The sequence below is a fragment of the Ciona robusta genome, chromosome 8 (assembly GCF_009617815.1).
Source record: "Ciona robusta chromosome 8, ASM961781v2".
Classification (NCBI taxonomy): domain Eukaryota; kingdom Metazoa; phylum Chordata; class Ascidiacea; order Phlebobranchia; family Cionidae; genus Ciona; species Ciona robusta.
Genome location: NC_143242.1, coordinates 2,399,320 through 2,424,745, shown reverse-complemented (window position 1 = coordinate 2,424,745; position 25,426 = coordinate 2,399,320). Strand labels below are relative to the sequence as shown.

At 37.0% G+C, this 25,426-nt stretch overlaps 2 protein-coding genes across 3 annotated transcripts in view; one reads left to right on the top strand and one right to left on the bottom strand.

Moving 5' to 3' along the window:
• The window catches only part of LOC149732218 (dynein axonemal heavy chain 8-like), a 27,197-nt gene extending 4,552 nt beyond the window's left edge, over positions 1-22,645 (top strand). Inside the window, exons 12-91 of the mRNA XM_089883572.1 lie at positions 87-248; positions 323-489; positions 555-733; positions 796-991; positions 1,054-1,191; positions 1,314-1,518; positions 1,704-1,913; positions 1,993-2,190; positions 2,249-2,374; positions 2,453-2,629; positions 2,771-2,949; positions 3,018-3,093; positions 3,156-3,268; positions 3,569-3,778; positions 3,875-4,079; positions 4,154-4,272; positions 4,469-4,605; positions 4,732-4,894; positions 5,005-5,116; positions 5,248-5,376; positions 5,439-5,638; positions 5,821-5,974; positions 6,121-6,317; positions 6,394-6,463; positions 6,628-6,756; positions 6,899-7,114; positions 7,198-7,344; positions 7,437-7,609; positions 7,680-7,858; positions 7,953-8,140; positions 8,205-8,399; positions 8,557-8,799; positions 8,923-9,095; positions 9,158-9,284; positions 9,361-9,553; positions 9,610-9,728; positions 9,789-9,879; positions 9,934-10,048; positions 10,105-10,230; positions 10,288-10,399; positions 10,481-10,621; positions 10,759-10,881; positions 10,947-11,010; positions 11,089-11,288; positions 11,345-11,476; positions 11,543-11,683; positions 11,816-11,909; positions 11,967-12,115; positions 12,337-12,491; positions 12,571-12,724; positions 12,883-13,087; positions 13,330-13,460; positions 13,554-13,681; positions 13,735-13,885; positions 13,991-14,167; positions 14,226-14,441; positions 14,495-14,662; positions 14,730-14,834; positions 14,908-15,021; positions 15,095-15,271; positions 15,368-15,562; positions 15,671-15,826; positions 15,983-16,165; positions 16,253-16,399; positions 16,494-16,658; positions 16,752-16,989; positions 17,053-17,192; positions 17,303-17,434; positions 17,494-17,665; positions 17,929-18,068; positions 18,125-18,289; positions 18,437-18,631; positions 18,983-19,133; positions 19,883-20,001; positions 20,161-20,310; positions 20,630-20,842; positions 20,921-21,049; positions 21,271-21,409; positions 21,475-21,681; positions 21,892-22,645. Of these exons, the coding sequence (XP_089739698.1) occupies positions 87-248; positions 323-489; positions 555-733; positions 796-991; positions 1,054-1,191; positions 1,314-1,518; positions 1,704-1,913; positions 1,993-2,190; positions 2,249-2,374; positions 2,453-2,629; positions 2,771-2,949; positions 3,018-3,093; positions 3,156-3,268; positions 3,569-3,778; positions 3,875-4,079; positions 4,154-4,272; positions 4,469-4,605; positions 4,732-4,894; positions 5,005-5,116; positions 5,248-5,376; positions 5,439-5,638; positions 5,821-5,974; positions 6,121-6,317; positions 6,394-6,463; positions 6,628-6,756; positions 6,899-7,114; positions 7,198-7,344; positions 7,437-7,609; positions 7,680-7,858; positions 7,953-8,140; positions 8,205-8,399; positions 8,557-8,799; positions 8,923-9,095; positions 9,158-9,284; positions 9,361-9,553; positions 9,610-9,728; positions 9,789-9,879; positions 9,934-10,048; positions 10,105-10,230; positions 10,288-10,399; positions 10,481-10,621; positions 10,759-10,881; positions 10,947-11,010; positions 11,089-11,288; positions 11,345-11,476; positions 11,543-11,683; positions 11,816-11,909; positions 11,967-12,115; positions 12,337-12,491; positions 12,571-12,724; positions 12,883-13,087; positions 13,330-13,460; positions 13,554-13,681; positions 13,735-13,885; positions 13,991-14,167; positions 14,226-14,441; positions 14,495-14,662; positions 14,730-14,834; positions 14,908-15,021; positions 15,095-15,271; positions 15,368-15,562; positions 15,671-15,826; positions 15,983-16,165; positions 16,253-16,399; positions 16,494-16,658; positions 16,752-16,989; positions 17,053-17,192; positions 17,303-17,434; positions 17,494-17,665; positions 17,929-18,068; positions 18,125-18,289; positions 18,437-18,631; positions 18,983-19,133; positions 19,883-20,001; positions 20,161-20,310; positions 20,630-20,842; positions 20,921-21,049; positions 21,271-21,409; positions 21,475-21,681; positions 21,892-21,986 (12,504 nt within the window). The 3' untranslated portion in view covers positions 21,987-22,645. The remainder of the gene's footprint in view (positions 1-86; positions 249-322; positions 490-554; positions 734-795; positions 992-1,053; positions 1,192-1,313; positions 1,519-1,703; positions 1,914-1,992; positions 2,191-2,248; positions 2,375-2,452; positions 2,630-2,770; positions 2,950-3,017; positions 3,094-3,155; positions 3,269-3,568; positions 3,779-3,874; positions 4,080-4,153; positions 4,273-4,468; positions 4,606-4,731; positions 4,895-5,004; positions 5,117-5,247; positions 5,377-5,438; positions 5,639-5,820; positions 5,975-6,120; positions 6,318-6,393; positions 6,464-6,627; positions 6,757-6,898; positions 7,115-7,197; positions 7,345-7,436; positions 7,610-7,679; positions 7,859-7,952; positions 8,141-8,204; positions 8,400-8,556; positions 8,800-8,922; positions 9,096-9,157; positions 9,285-9,360; positions 9,554-9,609; positions 9,729-9,788; positions 9,880-9,933; positions 10,049-10,104; positions 10,231-10,287; positions 10,400-10,480; positions 10,622-10,758; positions 10,882-10,946; positions 11,011-11,088; positions 11,289-11,344; positions 11,477-11,542; positions 11,684-11,815; positions 11,910-11,966; positions 12,116-12,336; positions 12,492-12,570; positions 12,725-12,882; positions 13,088-13,329; positions 13,461-13,553; positions 13,682-13,734; positions 13,886-13,990; positions 14,168-14,225; positions 14,442-14,494; positions 14,663-14,729; positions 14,835-14,907; positions 15,022-15,094; positions 15,272-15,367; positions 15,563-15,670; positions 15,827-15,982; positions 16,166-16,252; positions 16,400-16,493; positions 16,659-16,751; positions 16,990-17,052; positions 17,193-17,302; positions 17,435-17,493; positions 17,666-17,928; positions 18,069-18,124; positions 18,290-18,436; positions 18,632-18,982; positions 19,134-19,882; positions 20,002-20,160; positions 20,311-20,629; positions 20,843-20,920; positions 21,050-21,270; positions 21,410-21,474; positions 21,682-21,891) is intronic.
• Positions 22,159-25,426, bottom strand: LOC149732217 (uncharacterized). 2 transcript variants are annotated; one of them, XM_089883640.1, is made up of 4 exons: positions 24,016-25,426; positions 23,346-23,565; positions 22,895-23,283; positions 22,159-22,316 (listed from the first exon to the last, which is right to left on the bottom strand). In XM_089883640.1, the coding sequence occupies exons 1-4, from the start codon at positions 24,274-24,276 to the stop codon at positions 22,290-22,292; spliced, it is 897 nt and encodes a 298-aa protein (XP_089739766.1). In that variant the 5' UTR covers positions 24,277-25,426; the 3' UTR covers positions 22,159-22,289. The 2 variants fall into 2 exon arrangements, with proteins under 2 accessions (XP_089739766.1, XP_089739765.1); XM_089883639.1 differs by lacking the exon at positions 22,159-22,316 and having other exon boundaries at positions 22,597-23,283.

The following is a 25,426-nucleotide window of genomic DNA, read 5'->3' as shown; positions in this document are numbered from 1 at the left end:
TCTGAACTGCATCACGTGAGTGGTGCTAGTGTTTCTAGCTTTAAAAGATAATCTACTTTCGAAGCATCAAAAGTTTTTTACTGCAGGTGACGAACCAAATGATCACAACATGCAAGCATTATATCAATGAGGGAGCTGTAAAAATATGGGATCAGGACAGAGTAACAATCTTGGGCAAGATGGAAGACTGTAGAATGTTGAACAGAGAATATCAAAGAGCTTTCCACAAAATAAAAGAAAAACTAAGGGTAATAATTCATAAAAATGTTTTTCTTTGATTAGCTATTTGTAACAAATTTGTTCTTAATCGAATTTTTTATAGGAAAATCCTAAAGAACGACAATTTGAATTCAGTGAAAACTACATCTTTGGAAAGTTTGACACATTCTGCAGAAGACTTGACAAATTGTCGGAAATGTTTTCCACCATGCACCAGTTCTCTCAGATCCACACAGTTAAAATTGAAGGCATTGATTCAATTGCACTTAAGTATGCTAACTGTTTGACCACTTACCACTACCTGTTAGGCATATATAAACAACTTATATCTACAGGTACCAGAACATTGTAACAAACACAGAGAAGAAGAAATATGATGTGTTGGACCACAGAAAGGCTGAGTTTGAGGTTGATTACAATGAATTTAGAATGCAGATTGACAATTTGCAGCAAACATTACAAGATTTCTTGGACACTTGGTTTTCTAAACCTCTTACTACTGAATACATGTTAAGTAAGTTGCTTGGCTAGTGTAGATAATATAAGGGGTTATAATTACCTTTTTGTTATTTTAAGGTCTTTTGGAGAAGTTCCAAAACATAACAGGAGCAAAGTTGGACACACATGAAAAGTGTATGACACTCCTGTCCCGCTATGCACGAGACATGGAAAGTGTGAAAAAGGCCTATCAAAAAATGAAGACAGATCCTCCAATTCCCAGGAACACTCCACCAATATCAGGAAAAATTACATGGGCTCGCCAGATGTATAGGTGGGTTGGTATATAGAAGTATACAGGGAATATTGAATTCAACTTTTGGTGCACTAATATAGGAGAATAGAAGTACCAATGGAGTTCTTAAAAAAGCAGCCTGAAGTACTTGCTACTCCAGAAGGAAAACGAATTGTGAAGAACTTTAACAAAATGGCTGCAGTTTTGCTCGAGTTTGAACTTCTGTATCATAAAGCTTGGTAAGGCAGGATATTGCATATGCTATACTTTAATATTGTAATAAGTGCCCTTTGTTGGTTACATGCACATGGTTTAAATGTCTGGCAAGATAAATATTTCTTTACCGGTGTTTTGACATAAGGTGCAAAGCAACTGAAATGGCAAAGACAAATCTTCAATCATCCTTGCTTGTGAGACATCCGGAAACAAAAGACTTCTTGGTGAATCTTGATCCTTCTGTTTTTGAAATCTTTTGTGAAGCAAAACATCTAAGAAAGATTGGTCTTGATATTCCTGAAGCTGTTTATACCTTGTGTCTTAAGGAAGAGAAACTGAGGCAGAACCAGGTCAGCTCTTATGCAATCCTGTTTAAAATCTTGATAATGAATTCAATATATGGATACATTGAATTAGATTTTAAATCTTGACATTAAAATGAAATGTGAAACTGAGTTGTATGGGTTACCAATGGTACATATAGTGTAGCCTATTCCGTATTAATTATGTTTAATGCAGTTTATTTTATCCACAGCGGAAACTGCAAGACTTAATAGATGATTTTGAAAAGACGAAGCAGAACATACCATTGATCATGCAGCAGTGCATGAAGCCATTGGTGAGCCGGGTAGAAGATGCCATTATACCAGGTCTTACTCTCCTCAATTGGGGGTCCATGAATTTTGAAAACTTCATTGAGGATGTTAGCAATGCTCTTGAAAAGTTGAAAATGTTCAATAAAAAGGTACAAAAGTCTATTCAATGTTCTTGATCGTGAGATCATTGGGTTTGCATATTAAATAAAAACAATAATTTCTCCCCAGGTTGTAGATATCTTAGAATGTAGGATAGAGGCGACAACTGAAGACATGGGAATGAGTGCACTTTGTGATCTTCCGGAATATGAGGCAGTTTCTCCAGAGGAATTTATTGAAAGAACTGAACACACTGTGCAAATAGCTGCGAGGTGTCTTTGTCAGGAAAGTCAGAATGTGGAACTTGCAGTGTTTGAAATAATCAGGGTAAGAAAAAATATGTGGCCTTGGTCTTCTTATTCACTAACTTGTTGTTTGCATTTAGATCTTCGAAGAGACTTTAACAGCTGATGAAATGGCTGTGCTGGATGCCCAAGGTAAAACTGAGAACTATCCTACATGGTACCATGGTGTGATGGGTGCTGTTTGCCAAAAAAATACAGATGCTCTGGTAAGTAACTGACTTCTAGTATTCCTAATTTACTATTACACAAAACTTTCATTGATTACAATCATGGAACATTTTTAGGTTAAATGTACACGACTGACTTTGGATACCATAAAGCGGCGTCTTCAACAATCCTCAAACAAATACCAACTTCCTGGAGGTGGGAAAATAGATGAAGAAAAGATTCCTCTTTTCAAATCCAACATCATCCTATCTATTCCTGCTGTTGTGATGCGACCAAGTTTGGATGAAATTCAGGTAATTTTCTTCTAGTGATTGGGCTACCTTGTCTAACTGCATGAATTCTTTTGGTGAGGTGTTAAGGCAAGGTATGTGACCTATGATTTAGTAGGGTTGGCTCCTAGGAACTGCATGGTTACTGACATATACCTTTTGCAGACATCCCTAAACAAGGCGATTGAAATTATCCTGAAGGCAGCAAAGGATATTCCACTATGGAAGCATGCAGAAATGCAGAAGCAACAACAGAAACTTGAAGCAGAAGCAGCAAAGAAGGTGGGAGATGATCCTAAAATGACAAAGACACAACCACAAATGCCACTCTACTTACAAGTCACGTGAGTTGTTTATTATGAGGATACGTATTGTTGTATAAAATAACATCTGACATAAAATTTAATGACAGAGAGCATAAGGATGTGGTAAAAGTGTCTGGTCCTCTCCATTCCACAATAACATCACTGAAGACAGAATCTGACTCGGTAAATCTTATTTTCCAACAGTTTGTAACCGTTTTTGTTAAAATGTTCCAAAACATTTGCAGGTTTTGGAAACCTTCTCCATGTTCAAAGAACTCTGGTCACAAGATCCACATGATCGTGTGAAGGAATTTGAGGAAGATGAACCAGTGATGACAGAGTATGAAAGTCAGATCAGGTATTGGCATATGTAACAATCCTACAAAGACATAGGGACCGAACTGAGAATGCTGTATTTGTAGGTTTAGTTTAGTGATACATCATACAAATTAAAATGACAACACCAGACACGATTTGCATCATTCAAACATAGCAAAAGATTTGATCAGCATAACTATCGTATTCAGGGAAGACAACTTAACGGCGTAAAATATACAGTAAAATGTCCAACTTTACACCAGACTGAGTAAAATTATACACTATGCAACTATGTTGAAGAGTAAGAAACCTTGTAGTAATGGTTCAAATGTTTTGATAGATATTATGCCAAGATGGAAGCCATGGTTGAAGACATTCCACTCAGCTATAGAGTTGGTGCAGTGAATTTTGAAACTGACCAAATGAGGCTTGCATTGGTGGAGGAATGCAAAGCATGGAAGCGTGCATTTGGTGCTGCTCTTAACAAGAAGGCTGGTGCAGGCATGGATGGCATAATGGCTTTCACAGACAACTTGACCAAGATTCTAAGGTGATAGTTTAAAACTTAGCAAATAAATATTTTGATTTTCATGCGAGCTATGTGTAAGCCTTTGCAACATACCTAACTGTTTTCTTTGTTTAACAGTCGCCCTATTAATGACCTGGATGATGTACGAACGGCAATGAGCTCTTTGAAAGACATCAGAGAAGCACAGATTCGAATTGATATGACTATCGGGCCAATTGAAGAAAGTTATGCTTTATTGAACAGGTTTGAACTCTACTTTGATGATGGAAACTCAGAAAGAGTGGATGGGTTGGCGTATCAATGGCGGAATCTTATGGCCCAGGTGAAGTGTGGTTTTCTTATGCAATTATGTGCATATATAGGCAGTTTATTGAATGTGTTTAATGTTCTATGCAGGTTAATCAAGTGCAAAACACTCTACTTGAAGTGCAACCTGGTTTTAAGGCAGCACTGTTGTCTGGAGTGGAAAAGTTTCAAGCAGATGTGGGTGTGTTTTACAGAGACTATGATGTCAAGTAAGTACATTTTTGATTCAATTAATCTACTGTTACCCTGACAATTTAAACCCAACATCAATATAAAGGAGGGAGTTATTGTTAGCAGGGTTTTGGGGCTAGAGAGATTTAGTGATAGTTGTTAGTTGTTCAGTGTTGGCTTGACAAAGAATCAATCTACTTTACACTAATTATAAATTTTGTATAAAACCAACAGAGGCCCTAACATACAAGGACTTGCACCACGCGAAGCCAGCGACAGGTTGCAAATATTCCAGACACGTTTTGATGAGTTGTGGCGAAAATACACAACTTATTCAGGAGGGGAAGAACTATTTGGACTCAGTGTTACAGGTTAATTGTTTTGATTGATCTTAAATATTATTAGCTCAATAGACTTTATAAAAACCAAACAGTCTTTCAAATGGGTGTGTTAACAAGTAGTAATAGTTCATGTCTAACTATGTTATTTTTGTGCAGAATACAATGATCTACAAAGAATCAAGCGAGAGCTCTCACTGCTACAGAAACTCTACAACCTCTACAACATGGTTATTGAAAATGTCAATAGCTACTATGACATACTGTGGGCGGAACTGGACATTGACAAAATCAACTCTGAACTTCTAGAGTTTCAAAACAAGTAAGTCTGACACCAGTTAACATATTTGAATCCCTACAAAGTAATGGTTATCTGTAGTAAGTGAAATAGTGTAACAAACAGTTTAATTTGATCAACTTTTTCTTTCATAGGTGCCGTAAACTACCAAAAGCTTTAAAAGAATGGCAGGCATTTCTGGATCTAAAAGCCAAGATTGACAACTTTAGCGAATGTTGCCCCTTGCTTGAAATGATGTCAGACAAGGTTAATATTATGTCTTGCATTATGCAAGTGTAGTATATATAAATAAAAAACTAAATACATGAATCTATTTTCACTTATATTAATATCTTGATATGTATAATGTAATAGTTAATTACCTATAAAAAATCCAGGCTATGATGCCTCGACACTGGGAGAGGATAGAAAAGATCACAGCTTGCACTTTTGATGTGGAAAATGAAAACTTCTTGCTACGTAATATCATGGAGGCTCCATTGCTGGAAAATAAAGAAGATATTGAAGTAATGCATATGATGTTACTTTACACAATAATAGTAGATATATATAAAATTATATGTTACAGGATATCTGCATCAGTGCAGTAAAAGAGAGGGACATTGAAGCTAAATTGAAACAAGTTATAAATGAATGGAGTGTACAGGTGTTCACTTTCAGTCAGTTCAAAGCTCGAGGTGAACTTCTTCTTAAAGGATCCGATATTAATGATATTGTGGCACTTATGGAGGACAGCTTAATGGTGCTTGGATCCCTCATGAGTAACAGGTAACTACTGTTTATTATTAGCCTCAAAATTATTAGTAAATTGAATATTTCTTGCTATCACTAATACTTAGATATTTAAAATTGATACCAAAAATTGGTTGCTAATACATCATCATTTCCTGTATTCTATTTCGATGAAATGTTTTGTGCGTTAAGTAATTTTATTTTAATTTTTTCCCAAGGTATAATGCTCCATTCAAGCCCAGCATTCAGCAGTGGGTTCATAAGTTATCTGGTACAACAGAAATTATTGAGAACTGGTTGATTGTACAGAACTTGTGGGTCTACCTCGAAGCTGTATTTGTGGGTGGGGACATTGCTAAACAATTACCACAGGTAGGGGGAAACTATAATGTGTACCATTACCAGTAAGTGTTAGTTCTGGCCATCACTTTTATATTTAAATTGGAAAATATTTTTAGTTTTGAATTTAATGACAAAAAGCTCTTACAGTAAGCACTTATGTGAGTTTTCACATTTAGGAAGCAAAACGGTTCGCCAACATCGACAAGTCTTGGTTAAAGATCATGCAAAGAGCTCATGAGACACCAAATGTGGTGCAGTGTTGCATGGGTGATGACACACTTGCACAGTTACTTCCCCACATATTGGAACAACTAGAAATGTGCCAGAAGTCATTGACAGGGTACTTGGAGAAAAAACGTCTAATCTTTCCAAGGTATAATATGCCACAGTACACAGATTGTAAGAAATAATCTATATGTATATATATATTACATATGCTTTTTCAATAGATTCTTTTTTGTTTCTGATCCTGCTCTACTTGAGATTTTGGGTCAAGCAAGTGACTCCCACACTATCCAAGTAAGTATATATTACTTTTCCTGGTATATTGACAATTTACGCCAGAAATTTAACATGGGTAAATGAAAATGTTTGCATAAAATTTTATACTTTTAGTTCATAGTAAGATTTTCCTACAGAACACTACAAAAGTCCAATAAATTTATGCCATTTATACCACACAGGCCCATTTACTTGGCTTGTTTGACAACGTATATCGGGTGGAGTTTCATGAGAAGAATTACGACCAAATCCTGAAGATGGTTTCACAAGAAACAGAAGTCATGGAGTTGGCAGAGCCTGTGTTGGCACAGGTAACACACGAATCCACTACTGTTCTTGATACACACGATATTACATAAATTAATATACAGTAAAATTTTCGGTTATTTAATACAAGCAAAATAATATTCTATGTTTTTCCTAATACTGCTTTTACCTAATACACAAATCCAGGGCAATGTGGAGATCTGGCTTGGTACATTGCTTGATGGGATTCGCAACAGTGTCCACTCAGTTGTGAGGAAAGCTGCATCCGCAATTAATGAATCTGGATTTCAAGTTATTGACTTTGAGAATGTATTTCCAGCACAGATTGGAATCCTGGGACTGCAAATGCTTTGGACAAGAGATTCTGAAGATGCATTGACAATAGCTAAGTCAGATAAAAAGGTATGCAAAAATAAGATGTTTAAACCACTTCTTAAAGTTGAAGTAAATAGAATGGTAGTTAAAGCCTAATTCAACCTTGACAGGCAATGCAAAATGCAAACCAAAGGTTCATGGACATCCTGAAAGAACTTATCGACCAAACCACATTAGACCTGACTTCATATGAAAGAATCAAATATGAAACGCTCATTACAATTCATGTTCACCAAAGAGACATCTTTGATGATATGGTAATTTAAAACTTACAATTAATTTTATTTTCAACCTAATTTTACAAGATGCACAATAGTTTCAGTTAAGCACCCTGTAATGCTTATTTTAGGTCAAAATGCACATTAAGTCACCAACTGACTTTGAGTGGTTGAAACAGTCAAGGTTCTACTACATTGAAGATTCAGATAAATGTCAAATCTCTATTACTGATGTGAACTTTGTGTATTGCAATGAATACACAGGTTGCAATGAACGGTTGGTCATAACACCACTTACAGACAGGTACAAAAACAATTCTTTGACTTGAACAGACTAAATCTTTGCTAACCTAAATATTTACATATATTTTTAGATGTTACATCACACTAGCACAAGCGTTGGGCATGAACTTAGGGGGATCACCAGCTGGCCCCGCTGGTACTGGTAAAACAGAAACAGTGAAGGATATGGGCAAGTGTCTTGCAAAGTATGTCGTGGTGTTTAACTGCTCAGATCAAATGGACTACAGAGGTCTTGGAAGGATCTATAAAGGTAATTTAGCTATCTGACACAGTTATCAAAACATTTATTAGTAGACCAACAATATTTTACAGCAAAGTATACATAACACATTGATATTCTTTAGGGCTTGCACAATCTGGTTCCTGGGGTTGTTTTGATGAGTTTAACAGAATTGAGCTTCCTGTACTCTCTGTAGCTGCACAGCAGATTGCAATTGTTTTGCACTGCAAGAAAATGAAGAAATCTGAATTCATATTCAGTGACGGCGATGTGGTTTCAATGGACAGGGAGTTTGGAATTTTCCTTACAATGGTAGAAATACTTCTTTGTATAAAACATTAAGCGAGACTTAAATAACTTAATTTTGTACTTGTAGAATCCAGGTTATGCTGGCCGACAAGAGTTGCCAGAGAATCTAAAGATTAACTTCCGTACTGTGGCAATGATGGTGCCAGATCGGGCTATTATCATTCGTGTCAAACTCGCAGCTTGTGGCTTCCTTGAAAACATCATGCTTGCTAAGAAGTTTTACACCTTGTATAAGCTGTGTGAAGAACAACTCTCAAAACAAGTATGACAATTATTTATGTTCCGGTTCATTCTTAAATGCTTCTTTTATGAATGAGATAAAAATTTTCTAAAAATGCCGTTTAGTAAAAGTTGGCCACCTTACACCAAACAAAGGTATTACTTTGTATTGTAATAAGATGCCTATACTTTTATTGTAGGTTCATTACGATTTTGGTCTCCGCAACATCTTATCTGTGCTACGAACGCTTGGCGCCGTAAAACGAGAAAATCCGAATGATCCAGAATCAATGATCGTGATGCGAGGACTCCGTGATATGAACCTCTCAAAACTTGTGGATGAAGATGAACCTTTGTTCCTCTCCCTTATCAATGATCTCTTCCCAGGTATCCACCTCGATAAAGCAGGATATCCACAGCTTGAAGCTGCAATTGAGAAGCAGGTATGTCTATACTAGCTACATAAAAGGGCATTTATAGAACTCGAACTTCCTTTTTTTAAGTGTCCCTTAAAGTGTAATTTAAATATGTTGATCAGTAATACTGACACTGTAAGTGCATCACAGGTAAACGAAGCTGGCTTAGTTTTCCATCCGTCCTGGATTCTCAAAATCATCCAGTTGTTCGAGACACAACGTGTAAGACATGGAATGATGGTGCTTGGTCCAAGCGGTGCAGGAAAAACCAAATGCATCTACACCCTCATGAAAGCTCTTACCGACTGTGGTGAACCACACCGGTAAGTATTTGCTATTAAACTGTTGTGTATACAGAAATTTGTTTTCATATTATTATTTCTAGGGAGATGAGAATGAACCCTAAAGCAATCACTGCACCCCAGATGTTTGGTACACTTGATGTTTCAACAAATGATTGGACAGATGGAATATTCTCCACTTTGTGGAGAAGATCACACAAGGCCAAGAAGGTAGGGGATTGTTATTATACGAAACATTGCAATTCAAGTTTTGAAACACATACCAAATAATGTGTTTAATTTACAGGGAGAGCATATCTGGTTAGTTCTGGATGGGCCAGTCGATACATTGTGGATTGAAAACCTAAACTCTGTGTTGGATGATAACAAGACACTTACTTTAGCAAACGGTGATCGAATTCCAATGGCCCCGAACTGTAAGATCATTTTCGAGCCTCATAATGTTGACAACGCTTCCCCCGCTACAGTGTCCAGAAATGGTAATGCAGTTTTGTATCTTTGTTGTGGTTTTGACCTATCACACATTGTTATTCAGGTATGGTGTTCATGTCATCTTCTGCTCTTGATTGGCGCCCAGTATGTCAAGGATGGCTAAAAACTCTGCCACAACAGCAGTCAGACATACTATGGCAGTTATTTGACAGCGTGTTTCAAGTAAGTAACCATGCCTTATGTTCAATGCAGCAGTAATAAAACTGAAATTTAAATTTTTAGGATCTGTACAACTTTGTTACAACCAAACTTGTTGTAAAGATGGACATCTTAGAATGTATGTACATTCGCCAATCTATTGACCTTCTTCAAGGTAAAGTAATGAACATAATTTAATTTCAATTATTGCAAGTTCCGTTTATATAAGGTCTTCTGCCAAGTCATGAAGATGGAGGCAAAGGTTTAAACAAGGAGCTTCTAAGCCGGAACTTTATTTTCTCCTTGATGTGGTCACTTGGTGCATTATTGGAACTGGATAACAGGTGAATCAAACTAGTGCACTTTTGGTCACAGTATATTAACAATTGCAACTGTGCAGAGAGAAAATGGAAGAGTTTCTACGATCCCATGAGTCAAAACTTAATCTACCACCAACGCAAGGTGATGAGACCATCTTTGAGTATTACGTTTCTAGCAAAGGATCATGGGAGCACTGGAGAACAAAGTAAGAACACAAACAGCTATAGTAGGTTTTTTGATTAATGATTACTTGCGTGTTTAGGGTTGAAGTATACGAATACCCTAAAGACAGTATCCCAGCATATGCTTCAATCCTTGTACCAAATGTTGACAATATCAGAACAGATTTCTTGCTTGAAACAATTATGAAACAGGCAAGTGTAAACAATTTTGTATAGCTTTTTTTTAAATGTTCAACTTGAGATTTTATAATGCTTATATCCTGCTTATTACAGGAAAAATCGGTGCTACTGATTGGTGAACAAGGAACAGCAAAAACAGTGATGATTAAGGGTTATGCAAGCAAAGCAGACCCAGAGGTTCATCTGAACAAAGCACTGAACTTCAGCAGTGCCACCACACCTAACATGTTCCAGGTATAATACCATAAATAATATTTTATGGCTCATCTTATGAACACATTGTGCCTGGTAGCAGAAGTAACAGAATAGCATAACATAAAAACCTACCACTTAAAGCATGGTTTTACATTCTCTTAAACATTATAAAATAGAGAACCATTGAAAGCTATGTGGACAAGAGAGTAGGGACAACTTATGGTCCACCAGCAGGAAAGAAAATGACTGTGTTTGTGGATGACATAAACATGCCCACCATCAATGAATGGGGTGACCAGGTAAGGGTCATAGAATGCTATGTAGTTTTGAATTGGCTTATGTTAAAAAGTGACTGTTTTGATAGATCACAAATGAAATTGTTCGACAATTGTTGGAAAACAAAGGATTTTACAGCCTTGATAAACCAGGTATGGCAGATAATTTAAATGTCGATACTGAATTAAAGTTTATATTTATTACATGATGGACTTATATTGTTTCTTCAGGTGACTTCACCAACATTGCTGACATTCAACTTGTGTCAGCCATGATTCACCCTGGTGGAGGTAGGAATGACATTCCTCAGCGACTAAAGAGACAGTTCTGCACTTTCAACTGCACTCTGCCATCCAACAGTTCAATTGATAAGATATTCTCCACCATTGCTCTTGGCTACTTCTGCAAAGAACGGAAATTCACACAGCCAGTATGGAACCTTTAGTTTGCGAATCATACACTATATCTAACTTATACTTGTAACAGGTGATTGACATCATTGGAAAACTTGTACCACTGACCAGAAGCCTGTGGCAGAAGACTAAAGTAAAGATGTTGCCCACACCAGCAAAGTTTCACTATATTTTTAACTTGCGTGATCTTAGCAGAATTTGGCAGGTAGGTTAAATTAGCCTTTATAAAACCACTAAAAGACTGATATGAAATAACTCATATATATAACAGGGTATCCTGATTGTTGAGTCTGAAGTTGGGAAAGATATTGCAACCATCTTGGGACTGTGGAAGCATGAATGCGAGCGTGTCATATCTGATCGATTTACCAATCAACCTGACAAAGACTGGTTCAATGAAATGTTGATAAAGGTTCAAATGATACTCTGTAAAAGGCTGCTACATTTTGATTTTTTTAAAACATGTTAATTCTATTAGTTCATTTTAGGTTTTACTTTTAAAGCATACATACGAATAACTCCTGTTTTTATATATCACTTACAGATGCTAAATGAAGAACTTGGGGAAGAAGTGGCAAGTTTAATGCCAGAAGAACCTCTCTTTGTTGACTTCTTACGTGAAGCACCTGAACTAACAGGTTGATAAATCAGGTATATTTTATAGAAATAGAGTTCTAAACTATTTTATTAATTAGGAGATGAGCCTGATGACTTTGAACCAGAAGCTCCAAAGATCTATGAGCTTCTTCCATCACTTCCTGAGATTGAGGACCGCCTTCATGGCTACTTAGAACAATACAATGAAACTGTACGAGGAGGAAAAATGGACTTGGTGTTTTTCAAGGTGACAATCAATATAAATTTCCCAAAGTACAAGAAGGGTTTTATAATCACTCACAAAGTAACGTACATGGTAACTCGTAAGCAGGCATGAGGTATTAAACCTGCGTGACAACGACTGTTGTTTTTCCGAGGATAAAGAAAGTTACATTCATTCACAATGCTTTCAAAAATTTTGATTCATCTTTCAAGATACAAACAAACTATGTTTCTGTTTTATGTTAGGATGCTGCACTTCATTTGATTAGAATATCTCGTATAATTCGAACTCCACGAGGAAATGCACTGCTTGTTGGTGTTGGTGGTTCTGGCAAACAATCCCTTACAAGACTCGCTTCATTTATTGCAGGATACAAGATTTTCCAGATTACTCTGAGCAGGTAAACAAGCTAGGTTGCAAATTCATATAAATACTAATGAGGTATGATACTCACGACTTACCTATGTACTTTATTTCAGAACCTACAATGTAACCAACCTCATGGATGACTTAAAAGTCTTGTACAAAATTGCTGGTAAAGATGGAATGGGCGTAACTTTTATATTTACTGACAATGAGATAAAAGATGAAGGATTCCTTGAATATATGAACAATGTGTTGGCTTCAGGAGAGGTAAACTGTCAACCCAAAAATGCTTTATCAACTCATAGGTTTTGCAAATAGCTGTTAGTATATTGAGTTGGTATGCAATTCTCTCTGCTGTAAGGCCCAGAACCGATAACAATAGTATCGAAGGTAATCCAGTTATATTTATTGCCTGTTTAAACTAGGTTTCCAACCTGTTTGCTCGAGATGAGATAGATGAAATCAACATGGAACTAATTCCAGTGATGAAGAAAGAGTTTCCTAAACGACCACCAACACCTGAGAACCTTTACGATTATTTTCTCTCACGTGTTCGTGAAAACTTGCATGTCGTCCTCTGCTTCTCACCAGTTGGTGAAAAATTCAGAGCACGGTCGCTCAAATTTCCTGGTAAGTACTGATATACAAAATTTTAACACAAGGATGTGTAATTTACAATTTTAGAGCACTTTAGTTAGGCCAATAACAATACATTTTATTAGGCCAACAACAATACATTTTACAGATGTGGCTCACATATTATTCAGAATACAATAATTTAACATCACTTTAAATAAATTTGCTGGTATTGTGTTGGTCTTTTATTCACCATCCCCTTTTTAACTTGGTATGTAAAAAAACACATATTTCAGGGTTATTTTCTGGATGCACAATGGATTGGTTTCTGAGATGGCCAAGAGAGGCTTTGATTCAAGTTGCCCAACATTTCCTATCATCCTATGAAATCAAGTGTCTACCGGAAACAAAAGCTCAAATGGTCCAAGTAAGTTAGTAAATTAAAATTTATATGTTTTTTTACTTTATTTATTCAAACATTGATATTTTTGCTGCAATCACAAATTGCGTTTTTTACCAGGTCATGGGTTCAGTGCAAGATTTGGTTGCGGAGAAATGTGTTGAATACTTTGAACGCTTCAGAAGATTGTGTCACGTCACACCGAAGTCCTATCTCTCATTTATAACTGGTTATAAGACAATTTACAGGTTAGTATACCCAGTAAGACAACAATGCCATATATTATTACTCACATATTTAGTTTAAAACTGAGTGAAATTGGACTCCTGTCTCAACGGATGAAGACAGGTCTGGACAAACTTGTGGAAGCTCAAAAATCAGTGAATGCTCTGTCTGCTGAACTTCAAATCAAAGAGAAAGATCTTGCTGTTGCATCACAAGAAGCTGATGAGGTAAACATAATGATAAATATAGAAGTTAACACAACTTTGATAATAATGTTCAATACTTTCATGCTTAAACACTATAGATTTTATTTAAGTTGTGTTTTATCACAGGTACTTAAAGTAGTAACTGAAAAGGCACAGGCTGCTGAAAAGGTAAAAGCAGAGGTTCAGAAAGTCAAAGATAAAGCCCAAGCTATTGTGGATGCTATTAACAAAGACAAAGGAATTGCAGAAGCAAAACTTATGGCAGCAAAACCTGCACTGGCACGAGCAGAAGCTGCACTACAGGTAGGAATAAATTTTAATAAGAGTATATTGTACGTATCAAATTAAATGTTGTTTACAGACCATCAAGCCTTCTGACATTGCTACTGTGCGTAAACTGGGTAAACCTCCTCATTTGATCATGAGGATCATGGACTGTGTCCTCATCCTTATGAGAAGAAGATTAAATCCAGTGGAAGTTGATCCTGAACGTCCATGTGTCAGACCAAGTTGGAATGAAGCGCTCAAACTGATGAACCAGTCACAGTTCCTTGGAATGCTTCTTAATTTCCCCAAGGCAAGGATTATGATTGAATAATTTCGTTTTACCAAGTTTGTTTTTGAATTTAGGATTCTATCACTGAAGAGATGGTGGAACTTTTAGGACCTTACCTTGAAATGGAAGATTATAACTTAGACACTGCAAAGAAGGTGTGTGGAAACGTTGCTGGCTTGTGTTCATGGACAGAAGCCATGGCTATCTTTTACAGCATCAATAAAGAGGTGTTGCCACTAAAGGTAAGTAATTGGTTTAGTAATATAAGGTTGAAGCAATGTTAGTCATTGGTGTGTGTTTTACATTCAGGCAAATCTAGCTGTGCAAGAAGCACGCTTGGAACGCGCAATGATAGATTTGAAAAATGCTCAGGCCACCTTGGATGAAAAACAGAGGCAGTTAGATGAAGTTCAGGTACATCAGCAGTCATCACCTTGTTATATTGCCACCTAATTTTTAAACTATACTGATAAGTAATGTTTTGTAGGCCCAATATGACAAAGCAATGAGCCACAAGCAGGCTTTACTTGATGATGCAGAAACATGTCGTAGGAAGATGACAAATGCAATGGCACTTATTGAGGGACTTGGTGGTGAAAAGGTAATATGAATTCCTGTTCATATGGCAACATGATTGATACACTGAACAACAATAAATAAACAATTTCAAATAGGTCCGATGGGAAGCTGCTGGGAAGAAATTTGAAGACCAAATCAACAAACTTGTTGGAGATGTGTTGCTTGCTACAGGTTTCCTGTCATACTCTGGTCCGTTCAACCAGGACTTCCGGTCCCTTTTGGTGTCACAGTGGAAGAAAGAAATGGCACAGAACGAAATCCCATATTCAGATGTATGTTAACTTGTTTTAGTATATGAATATACTAAAATCAATCAGCAACATTACCGATATCATACCAAAAACAAACATATAACTTTGTCATTCCAGGATGTGAACCTTATTTCTATGCTGGTGGACAATGCGACAATTGGAGAATGGAACTTAGAAGGTTTACCCAATGATGAACTATCCATTCAAAATGGTATCATTGTTACCAAAGCAACAAGGTATCCACTACTAATTGATCCACAAGGTCAAGGAAAGTTATGGATTAAAAACAGAGAAAAGAACAAAGAATTACAGGTATGGGGTTAAAAAAACAAAACCAGCTTTGTGTTAAAATGTGGAATTTGTGATTATTTTGTACAAACAATATTTCTAAGTTAGCTAAAGCAATGTTTTATTTTGTAGTTAACATCATTGAACCATAAATACTTCCGCACACATCTGGAAGATGCATTGTCTCTTGGCCGTTCTCTCATCATTGAAGATGTAAGAGAAGAATTGGATCCAGCTTTGGATAATGTGTTGGAACAAAATTTTATAAAATCAGGAAGCACATTCAAGGTACAGACAATTAAACAATGTGTATTCTTAGAAAATAAGCCCATATTGTATAAAATTGGTTAAAATACAACTAAACAAACAGGAATAATACATTGTCATTATTACAGTGAAACATATTGTGACTAATTTGATCTAATGTAAATTTTGTAAACATAGGTTAAAGTTGGAGACAAAGAAGTAGATGTGATGAAGGGTTTCAAACTTTACATCACGACCAAGCTATCCAACCCTGCTTACACACCCGAAATCTATGCGCGTACTTCTATCATTGACTTCACTGTCACAATGAAAGGGTTGGAGGACCAGTTGCTTGGTCGGGTCATTTTAACAGAGAAGCAGGTAAAGCTATACAGCATAAACATGTGGTTGGAATGTATGTTCTGAATGCTTTAAAGAAACACAACATACTAAATTTGTATACTGTAGGAATTGGAGGCAGAGAGAGTAGCACTGATGACAGAGGTCACTGCAAATAAAAGAAGAATGCAGGAACTAGAAGATAACTTGCTATACCGCCTTACATCAACCAAGGGATCACTCGTTGATGATGAATCACTTATTCAAGTGCTTCAGGTGTGTATTTCAGGCTTTAGTACTTGTACAAGTTATATAAACATTAAAATAAATAGGTTACGGGTTGTTGTAGTATAAAACTTTTTATTTTTAGACAACCAAGCAAACTGCTGAGGAAGTAAGTGAGAAGCTTTCAATTGCAGCAGAAACAGAAATAAAGATCAATGCAGCAAGAGAGGAGTATCGACCTGTTGCTACTAGAGGATCCATTCTCTATTTCCTGATCGTGGAAATGAGTCTGGTGGATGTAATGTACCAGGTAAACAGCCAAGGCCAATGTAGGCTGTTGTAACAATTTATGGTTTAAAAGCAGGTCTTATAACAAGACATACTTATAATGAATATTTTCAAGACATCACTTCGACAAGTGCTTGGCCTGTTTGACGAAGCGTTGGAAAAAAGTGCTAAGTCTCCAATACCTGCAAAGAGAATCTTTAACATCATGGATTACTTGACGTTTATCGTGTTCAAGTACACTGCACGTGGACTGTATGAGAACCACAAGTTCTTATACACTCTGCTACTGGCTCTAAAAATTGATCTGAACCGTGGGTACTTGTCGCATGAAGAGTTTCAGTCCTTCATCAAAGGTAATCAGATCCTTATTATCTTATTCAGTAAAAAGAATTGGTTGCTAACACGTTGGGTTTCAGGTGGTGCGTCACTTGATCTGAATGCAGTTGAAGCAAAACCAAAGAAATGGATTCAAGACATGACATGGCTCAACCTGATTCAGCTGAGTCGCCTGCCTCAGTTCTCACAATTGATTAACCAGATCACAAGGAATGACAGGGTATGTATTGCGTGATTGAGAAAGTATAAGCTTGAAAAACAATATACAGTAGGCCTACTGGTATTGTATGGAACTGCGGTTTATTCTAATTAGCACACACATTCAATCAGGGGTGGAAGACATGGTTTGATGAAGAGGCACCAGAAGAAGCTGTTATTCCTGATGGCTACAGCAGTTCTCTCGATACATTCAGAAAACTACTTCTTATAAGAAGCTGGTGTCCTGACCGCACAATAGCTCAGGTTTGATATGGAAAAATACTATTTGAAAATGCGCAGACCTATAAGCATTTTATTTATAGTCTCGTCACTACATCGCACAATCTTTGGGGCAAAAGTATGCAGAGTCTGTGATTTTGGACATGGAGACGATGTGGAATGAATCAGACAATAGGAATCCAATGATCTGCTTCCTTAGCATGGGTTCAGATCCCACTGAGAACATTGAGAGACTGGCAAAGTTGAAAGGAATTCGTAAGTATTACTAATACCGCGTATGAAAAATAAAATAATCATAAAAAAGGAGGGAGACAATCCAGAAAAAAATTACCTTAAATTATGAATTAAAACTTAAGCAAGTTTACCCATAGAAATTGCCCTGCACGCTGTAATTACATTTGTAAATTAATTAAAACTTAAGCATGTTATACATTTTCCCCTTCATGATACATCACACTATGATCACAGCACATCTACAATTTCAATTAAACAGATTTAATTTACAAATGTAATTACAGCGTGCAGAGCAATTTCTATGGGTCAAGGGCAAGAGGTTCATGCACGCCGACTGCTTAGTCTGAGCTTTCAAGATGGTGGTTGGCTATTGCTCCAAAACTGTCATCTTGGGCTGGATTACATGGATGAACTACTTGAAAACGTGGGTATTTTTAAAACCAGAATTTGTGTTTATTTTAAATTAAATTCGAAATGCAGGTTACAAACACCGAACATATTCATGAGGGTTACAGAACATGGATCACAACCGAACAACACAAGAAATTCCCTATCAACTTGCTTCAATCCAGCATTAAATACACCAACGAGCCACCTCAAGGTGTAAGAGCTGGGTTGAAGAGAACATACAACAGTGTTACACAGGTACCAAGTTACTTTTTATAACTTAAATAAAATGAGAAACAATAAAATTAAATTTTATTTTTTATAATGAAAAATAGTCATGCACAATAATAAGTCAGTAATTAGTTATAGGCTGTAGTCACTGTCACTGAATTGAGACTTTTTTAGGAATTCTTGGAAATTTCAAACATGCCACAATGGAAGTCGATACTGTATGGTGTAGCATTCTTGCACACAACAGTGCAGGAAAGAAGGAAATTTGGACCTTTAGGTTGGAATATTCCATATGAGTTTAACCAGTCAGATTTCTCTGCCAGTGTGCAATTTGTACAGAACCACTTGGATGACATTGATGTGAAAAAGGTAAGCTTTCGCTTATGAGTTTAAATTAGGTAATTTATTTATTTATATGAATCACTGTAATCATTCATAAACACAACTAAAGAATTAGCTTTAGAATATATGTGTTCTGTGTACATATTCTGTGTGTTAAGAGTCTCTTCACTAAACAATAATTAACAAGTAGGATATAACCCACAACTTTTGGACCTATCCCTAAAATTCAAACTTACTAAACCATTACATACAATATTCCAAATTGACTATAATAAAAAAATTCAAATTGACTTTACACAATGAATAAAATTGACTAAACTGTTATGTAACCATGACCTGGACAGTAAATTTTCATGTGCTTAACAATATGCACTTTAGGGTGTTTCATGGAGCACTGTTCGTTACATGTTTGGGGAAATTCAATATGGAGGTCGCGTCACTGACGACTTGGACAAAATCTTACTTAACACATTTTGCAAGGCATGGTTTGGGGAACATATGTTTACTGAAAAGTTCTGTTTCTACACAGGTAACAGATCATGCAATAGTGCATTTATAGATAACCAATAGTCAAGAAGCTGGCTTGTTATTTTATAAATACAGTATGGTCGTGTGTCGTTACATAATAATTGAAATAGGGCAAGCTATTAATTTATGCTAAAAAAGATGTCATCATTTAAATGTTATATATGGGACTATACGAAGAAGTAGGTACACTTTTTCCGCTAGGTGTAATTATTTAAATTAAAAAATAAGTAAAAACGCACAAAACAACACTACAAAGTGTTAATAAGTGTAAAACAAATTAATTAAATAATAATAATACCTTTCTAAATTGATAAACCACTAGTAAGAACATCTTTCTCATATTAGGTCGGTTATATACGCTCTTTCGTTCAGTTTACCCTCGACGAGTCTGTGGTGTAACGGTTTGCGTGCGGTCGTTTACTCTCTTTGTTTCATTTTTACAGGGTTCAAGTCCCGCACAGTGAAATACTTTTATTTATTTTTTAAAGTTTTTTTGTTTGATTAGCACGAGTTAGGGGTTAGGGTTTGGGGTTAGGAGTTTAAATCTTATGTGTATAAACCGTGAAACTAAATGCTCCCCATAGAATAGAGAAACTATTTGTATAGTCCCATGTGAATTTTATCATAAAGTTATTACCTGAACAATAATATTAATATGATCTGTAGTGATTGCCATACCTGAAATTATTCAAATTTAGTGTTGAAGTAGACACATTGTACAATTGCTTCATCTATTCTCACCCGATACAGGATACATCATTCCAAAAGTGAAGAGTCTGCCAGAGTTTCACACATACATCGACAATTTACCTTTGGTTGACACTCCTGAAGTATTTGGCTTGCATCCAAATGCTGACATCACATATCAGGTAAAAGTTAGCAAAAATATAGCTAAAATATATGTTTTGCCTGTACATATATGGCGAAAACGTGCGCGTTTGTATTTGAAATCAATTTTTGCGCCACTCTGTTTAGTGTTTCCCGCTATTTTAGTAAACGGTTAATTGATTGGGGTGTCTTTCTTTTAGACAAACATGGCAAATGACAGCTTGGGGACAATTGTGAGCATCCAACCAAAAGAAAGCAGCGGAGGATCTGGTGAGACCAGAGAGTCAGTTGTATGGAAAATGGCTCAAGAAATGTTGGAAAAGTTACCCGATGATTTCTTACCTCATGAGGTAATAAGCTATAAAAACAATTGTGTTTTTTGAGTAAATAAATCCCCATAGTCTCGTAGATAAACGTTCGACTTTAAGTTGTCTCCAACAGTTATTTTGGATTTAACGACGTTACCAGATCTACTTACAGCGAATTGGTGGTAACTCGTAATCGGCTCTTAAACGTCGAGTATAGGCAGCGTTTCTTTTAATATGCCAAGTGGTGACGCACGACCCGAGCAGAGTTGCGGTTTATTATTTGACTTTGTTTAATTGTCCTCATGTGCTTAATCGTCGTCATATATATCGTCTTTCTGTAATTATCATAAACTTCCTTCAGGTGAAATCACGACTGCAGAAAATGGGCTCTATTCAGCCGATGAACATTTTCTTAAGGCAAGAGATTGACCGAATGCAAAGAGTTATTTCCCTTGTACGGACAATGTTGATGGACCTTCAGCTCGCAATTGATGGAACTATTATCATGAGCGACAACTTACGTGATGCTCTCGATCAAATGTACGATGCCCGCATACCAAAAGCATGGCAAAAGGTATGCAGGTTTTCGTTTTTATTTTATACCACACCCCTAACGTAACGCGCTGTATGCCTAATACTTTATTCCACGTAGATATCATGGGACAGTTCGACATTGGGCTTCTGGTTTACCGAATTCCTTGAACGTCATGAGCAGTTCTTTACTTGGCTATTCGAAGGACGACCTAATCAATTTTGGATGACAGGATTTTTCAACCCACAGGTTAGTTCGGTGTTAAAATTTAAAGATCATAATACTTGTTAAGTAGCCCACATTTAGAACGCAACCACCTATTAAATATGTAAAGTCCCGCATGATTGTAAATATGTTGCAACCTTAATTTAGTCCGTATTCAGATTCATCGCGGTTGCGTCTGCTATTTTCGACGCTTAAATGCAAACTCGAATGAATTTATATTGTTTGACATAATGTCGTCATCTTAGGGCTTTTTGACTGCGATGAGACAGGAAGTGACGCGTGCTCACTCAAACAAAGGATGGGCTCTTGATGGCGTCATGCTTTATAATGACGTCACGAAAATGTCAAAGGAAGACGTCACTGCCCCTCCGCCTGCAGATATAGGTAATCGATGATCAGAAATAGAAAAGTGGTTAAACTGAACAAACATCTTTTTTTCTGCGTTATAGGTGGCGTCTATGTGTATGGCTTATACCTGGACGGCGCTGGTTGGGACAGAAAAGCCATGAAACTGATGGAACCTTTACCGAAGGTCCTGTTCACACAAATGCCTGTCGTACATGTGTACGCCATCAACATCAACCAGTCACGTGACGACAAGAGGGGCGGCATGTCTTTGTTCCCATGCCCCGTGTACAAGAAACCACGTCGTACGGGTAAGCAGCAATATGGTTGTTATCATTATAACGTAACTGTATAGAGGTTCTGCGATAAGCGTTAGTTTCGGAGAATTACAATCCACATAAGTATGTTTCATAACTCACTCATGTATGCATTGTATATCCCACACCACTATGGCACATTGTATCTTGGTTATGGCCCCTGTTATGGTTATAAATAACATGTAATGCGTTCTTTTTTCACAGACTTGACGTTCATATTCTCTTTACTTCTTCGTACTTCACAAAATCCTGACCACTGGGTTTTGCGAGGCGTGGCCGTACTTTGCGATACTAAGTAACCCGCAAGTTTCAAAGAACAACACACAGACTGCTGTAGTTTTACTACGAGCAAACATTACAACTATATAGGCGATGACATATCCATTTACTACTACAGCTCATCATGTTTATATGTACATACTTTCCTCAATGTAAACACGAAAATAGATTTTGCTAGTGTTCGAGTATCCGTTGTTTTGTGTGCATTTATTATCGTTGCAACGTACATTAATATTTACCTTTACTATATCCTTACCCGATACAAAGAATTCACTGTGAAACGTAGTCTTCATTACGCGTGATTAGCGATTTTTAATCGTAGGTTAATTTGATTTGGAGTGACGTATGATCTATAAATAGTAATCACATTTAATGTTGTTGGCGTAGTAAATTGTAGTGTTCTACTTCTATAAATGATTATATACTTGACATAGCCAGTAGTTGATACTTTCATATTACGTTCATCTGTATACCTCCTGTTAAGTGTGCGAAGGTGTATAATATAAACGTGTGGTGACATTGGTGTTTTAGTGAATCACGACTTATATGTTCTGATTAAACAAATACAGGCCTGGATACGCTGTGATTTCTTGTTTAACTTTTGTAGCGTAATGATTTGTCAAAATAAAATTCGTTTGAACTTTGTTTTATTTAATAAATTATAAAATATATAGTTGTGCGCGCTTTGTATAATCTATCTAATCTAATTGCGTATAGTACCGTCGGGCACCAATTTGTTTCGAAATTAGGAAAGAATTAGTTCAATTTAGTCGATAAAAGAGTTGTTTCAGTCCAAAATATTGGTAATTTTTAGCAGCCATTCCTTGGGCTTTTCCAGCATATAAAAGTGACCTGCGTCCTGTACAATTTCGAACTTCGCCCCGGGAACAAAAGATCGAAAGAAACGTGGTATGGACATTGGACTTACTGCATCCGAATCTGACCAAATGAAGCGAACAGGAACATCTATTTCCGACAGCGCTGAAAACCACCGAAATTCGAAATGTGCTCGGTCCCATAAATAGTAAATTAGTTTGTGCATTATTTTAGTTCCGCCTTTGTAGTCGTTCAAGGCGGTGATCAACGCTATTTCTTTCATCATTTCGTCATGATCGCTGTTCGGGCCCCAGACAGATTTTAACTGCGAGGAAAATACCCTAGAAAGGCCGAGTTTAGAGTTTACCATTGAGAAGTATGGGCCAAGCGAACTGCTCATCATACGCTGGCCGATTCGAAAGTTAATCATCGAATATTTCATGCCACCGTTTGTAAAAGTGATGCTCTCGAAAAAGTTGCTGAAATAGTCCGGCAACATATCTGGGGAAACGTATCGTGAGTAGAGTCATTAAATGATTTCATATCGGTATCACAAGACATACTTCTGTGTCTACGAGCAAGGATTTCAGTCAATATAGAGTCTCCCATATCGTGTGAAACAACGTGGGCCTTTTTGATGCCAAACATTTTCCAGGTCGCTAAGCAATTATCTGCAGCCTCAGTCAAGGAATATGTGAAGTTCTGGACAGGTTTATCGGAAAACCCGAAACCTATGTGGTCGTGCATAAACACGTCGCCCTTTGATAAGAGTCCGTCCAAAACCTGCGTAGAGGATTATAAAAGCCATATATACGTCAGACAGTGTTCCACGAAGCTCTACTCGCCCGTGTCGGCTGCTGAATTACATATCCTACTGAACTAAGCAGAGAGATAACGACCGTTTTCAAAGTTATAACGATGGCAATTATTTGAACTGCAGTTCAGTTGTACAAAACAAGAGTTTGACTCGGGGCGATTTTTCCGCTTAGTATTCTCTGTTTTATGATTTACTCCAATTGTTAGCATCGTCTTTAAGGCAAGAGACAAACAGAGTAGTGTACAATACACACCAGGGGATGTGGAAAACTGATTGAGTTTAGTGAGCTATGGCAATTACTAATTAGGTTAACACTCAGTTTAAAGCAAAAGACAAATAAGGTAAACAGTACACACATATGAGCTGGGTTACACTGATTAAGATTAGTGGACTGCAGCAATCAACCCAAAACTTACTTTATGATAATCATAACTTGATGATGGGAAACCATGTATGAGCACAAAAGTGGGCGGGTTCACAACTTTTGGGTTGCTGCACTTTTTGTAGATTGAGAACACTTTGTAGCCATTGATAGATGTTAGTTGTCCTTGCTTGTACCATGTTTGTGCCTCTTCTGGTAGCTTGTTTACATCTTGAGTAGTTGGTGAGTCAGGCAAGTAGTAAGGTAGCAAAATAAAGGCTACAACTACAGCTAAACTGTTCATAAAAAAACCCATAGTCGTATGCTTCTACAAATATAGTTCAACAGATTTACTGGTTATTTATCTGAAGATCAGCGACAATATAATTAAACCCGTTGCTTCTTAGAACAGGAAATTGGTTCTTACATGATTGTTCTCATTATCTGGATTGTAAAGCCAGGTTAATGATTACATGACGTAAAAGTTTGAATGTGTTTTTAACAGCTAGTCTGTTATACGTGTTGGTATGACTTGCAGGAAAGCTTGTTTATGACCAATTCGGTTATTTATGGTATTGCACAAAAGTATGAAACAGCGATTGGCGCAACAAAGAAAAGGCGGAGTTTTGTAGATTTTATCACGCTCTTCGAACGAGCGCAACACGCAGTACCCACGCATACCCGCACGAGCACACACACGCAGTCGCGTTCAATGTTTACATTCAATCAGCTGTTTCTCGTTACGCGCGAGCGGGCAGGAGGCGAGGTCCGTTGTGACGTCACGAAACGAACGTTGCTACGTTTCAGCTGATGTCGAATCTGCCTTTTTTGTAGTTAGGTACCTTCGTAAGGAGAGAGCGTTGTTGTTTTTGCCAGCTGTTATAAGCGAATGTGCCAGGGTGGTTCTATTTTGTGTTTGATGTCATGTTCTACATGGCCTTCTCTTGATGAGGTTTACTTAATGTGTAACGACTATCTTATGGGCATAGGGGTTGGCAGTAAAATGGATATGAACGCCAAGTAACATTCTAAAATGACTTTGATAAAGCTGTTGCTGTCAAATTGTAAACCGAGCTTAATTCTTTACCCTTGGTACAGCTTTAGTGCGAACAAATACTAAAGTTATGCCATACATTGGTTAATATCCGATATTTACTGAGAAAAGCTCGTAGCTACTTAACTCGGCTTAGTACTAACCACTTTACAACATAGATGAACTGAAAAACGAATACTAGCAATAAACAAGTATCCGCCATACACAGATTTACCTCCTAAACCCACATTTCCTCGCTCTGTAGTGATAAAATGACCTTCGCTGTTTTGACCAATGAGAATGCAGGAGTTAAGCGAAAACTCGCGAAAGGCAAAACCGAGAGCACGCAGGAGCAAACGCATTGCTCTGCTATGATAATAGAGAAAAAGGAATTGGGTTCGCAGGTCAGCCAGTTATATGTTGAGGCCTGTGC

Coding starts and splice junctions, on each gene's coding strand:
- LOC149732217 (XM_089883639.1), bottom strand. CDS start 24,276: ATGGGTTTTTTTATGAACAGTTTAGCTGTAGTTGTAGCCTTTATTTTG. Junction 23,566..24,015: donor CAAGTTATGATTATCATAAA/GTAAGTTTTGGG, acceptor TCCTCTACGCAG/GTTTTGGACGGACTCTTATC. Junction 23,284..23,345: donor CCTTGCTCGTAGACACAGAA/GTATGTCTTGTG, acceptor ACGTTTCCCCAG/ATATGTTGCCGGACTATTTC.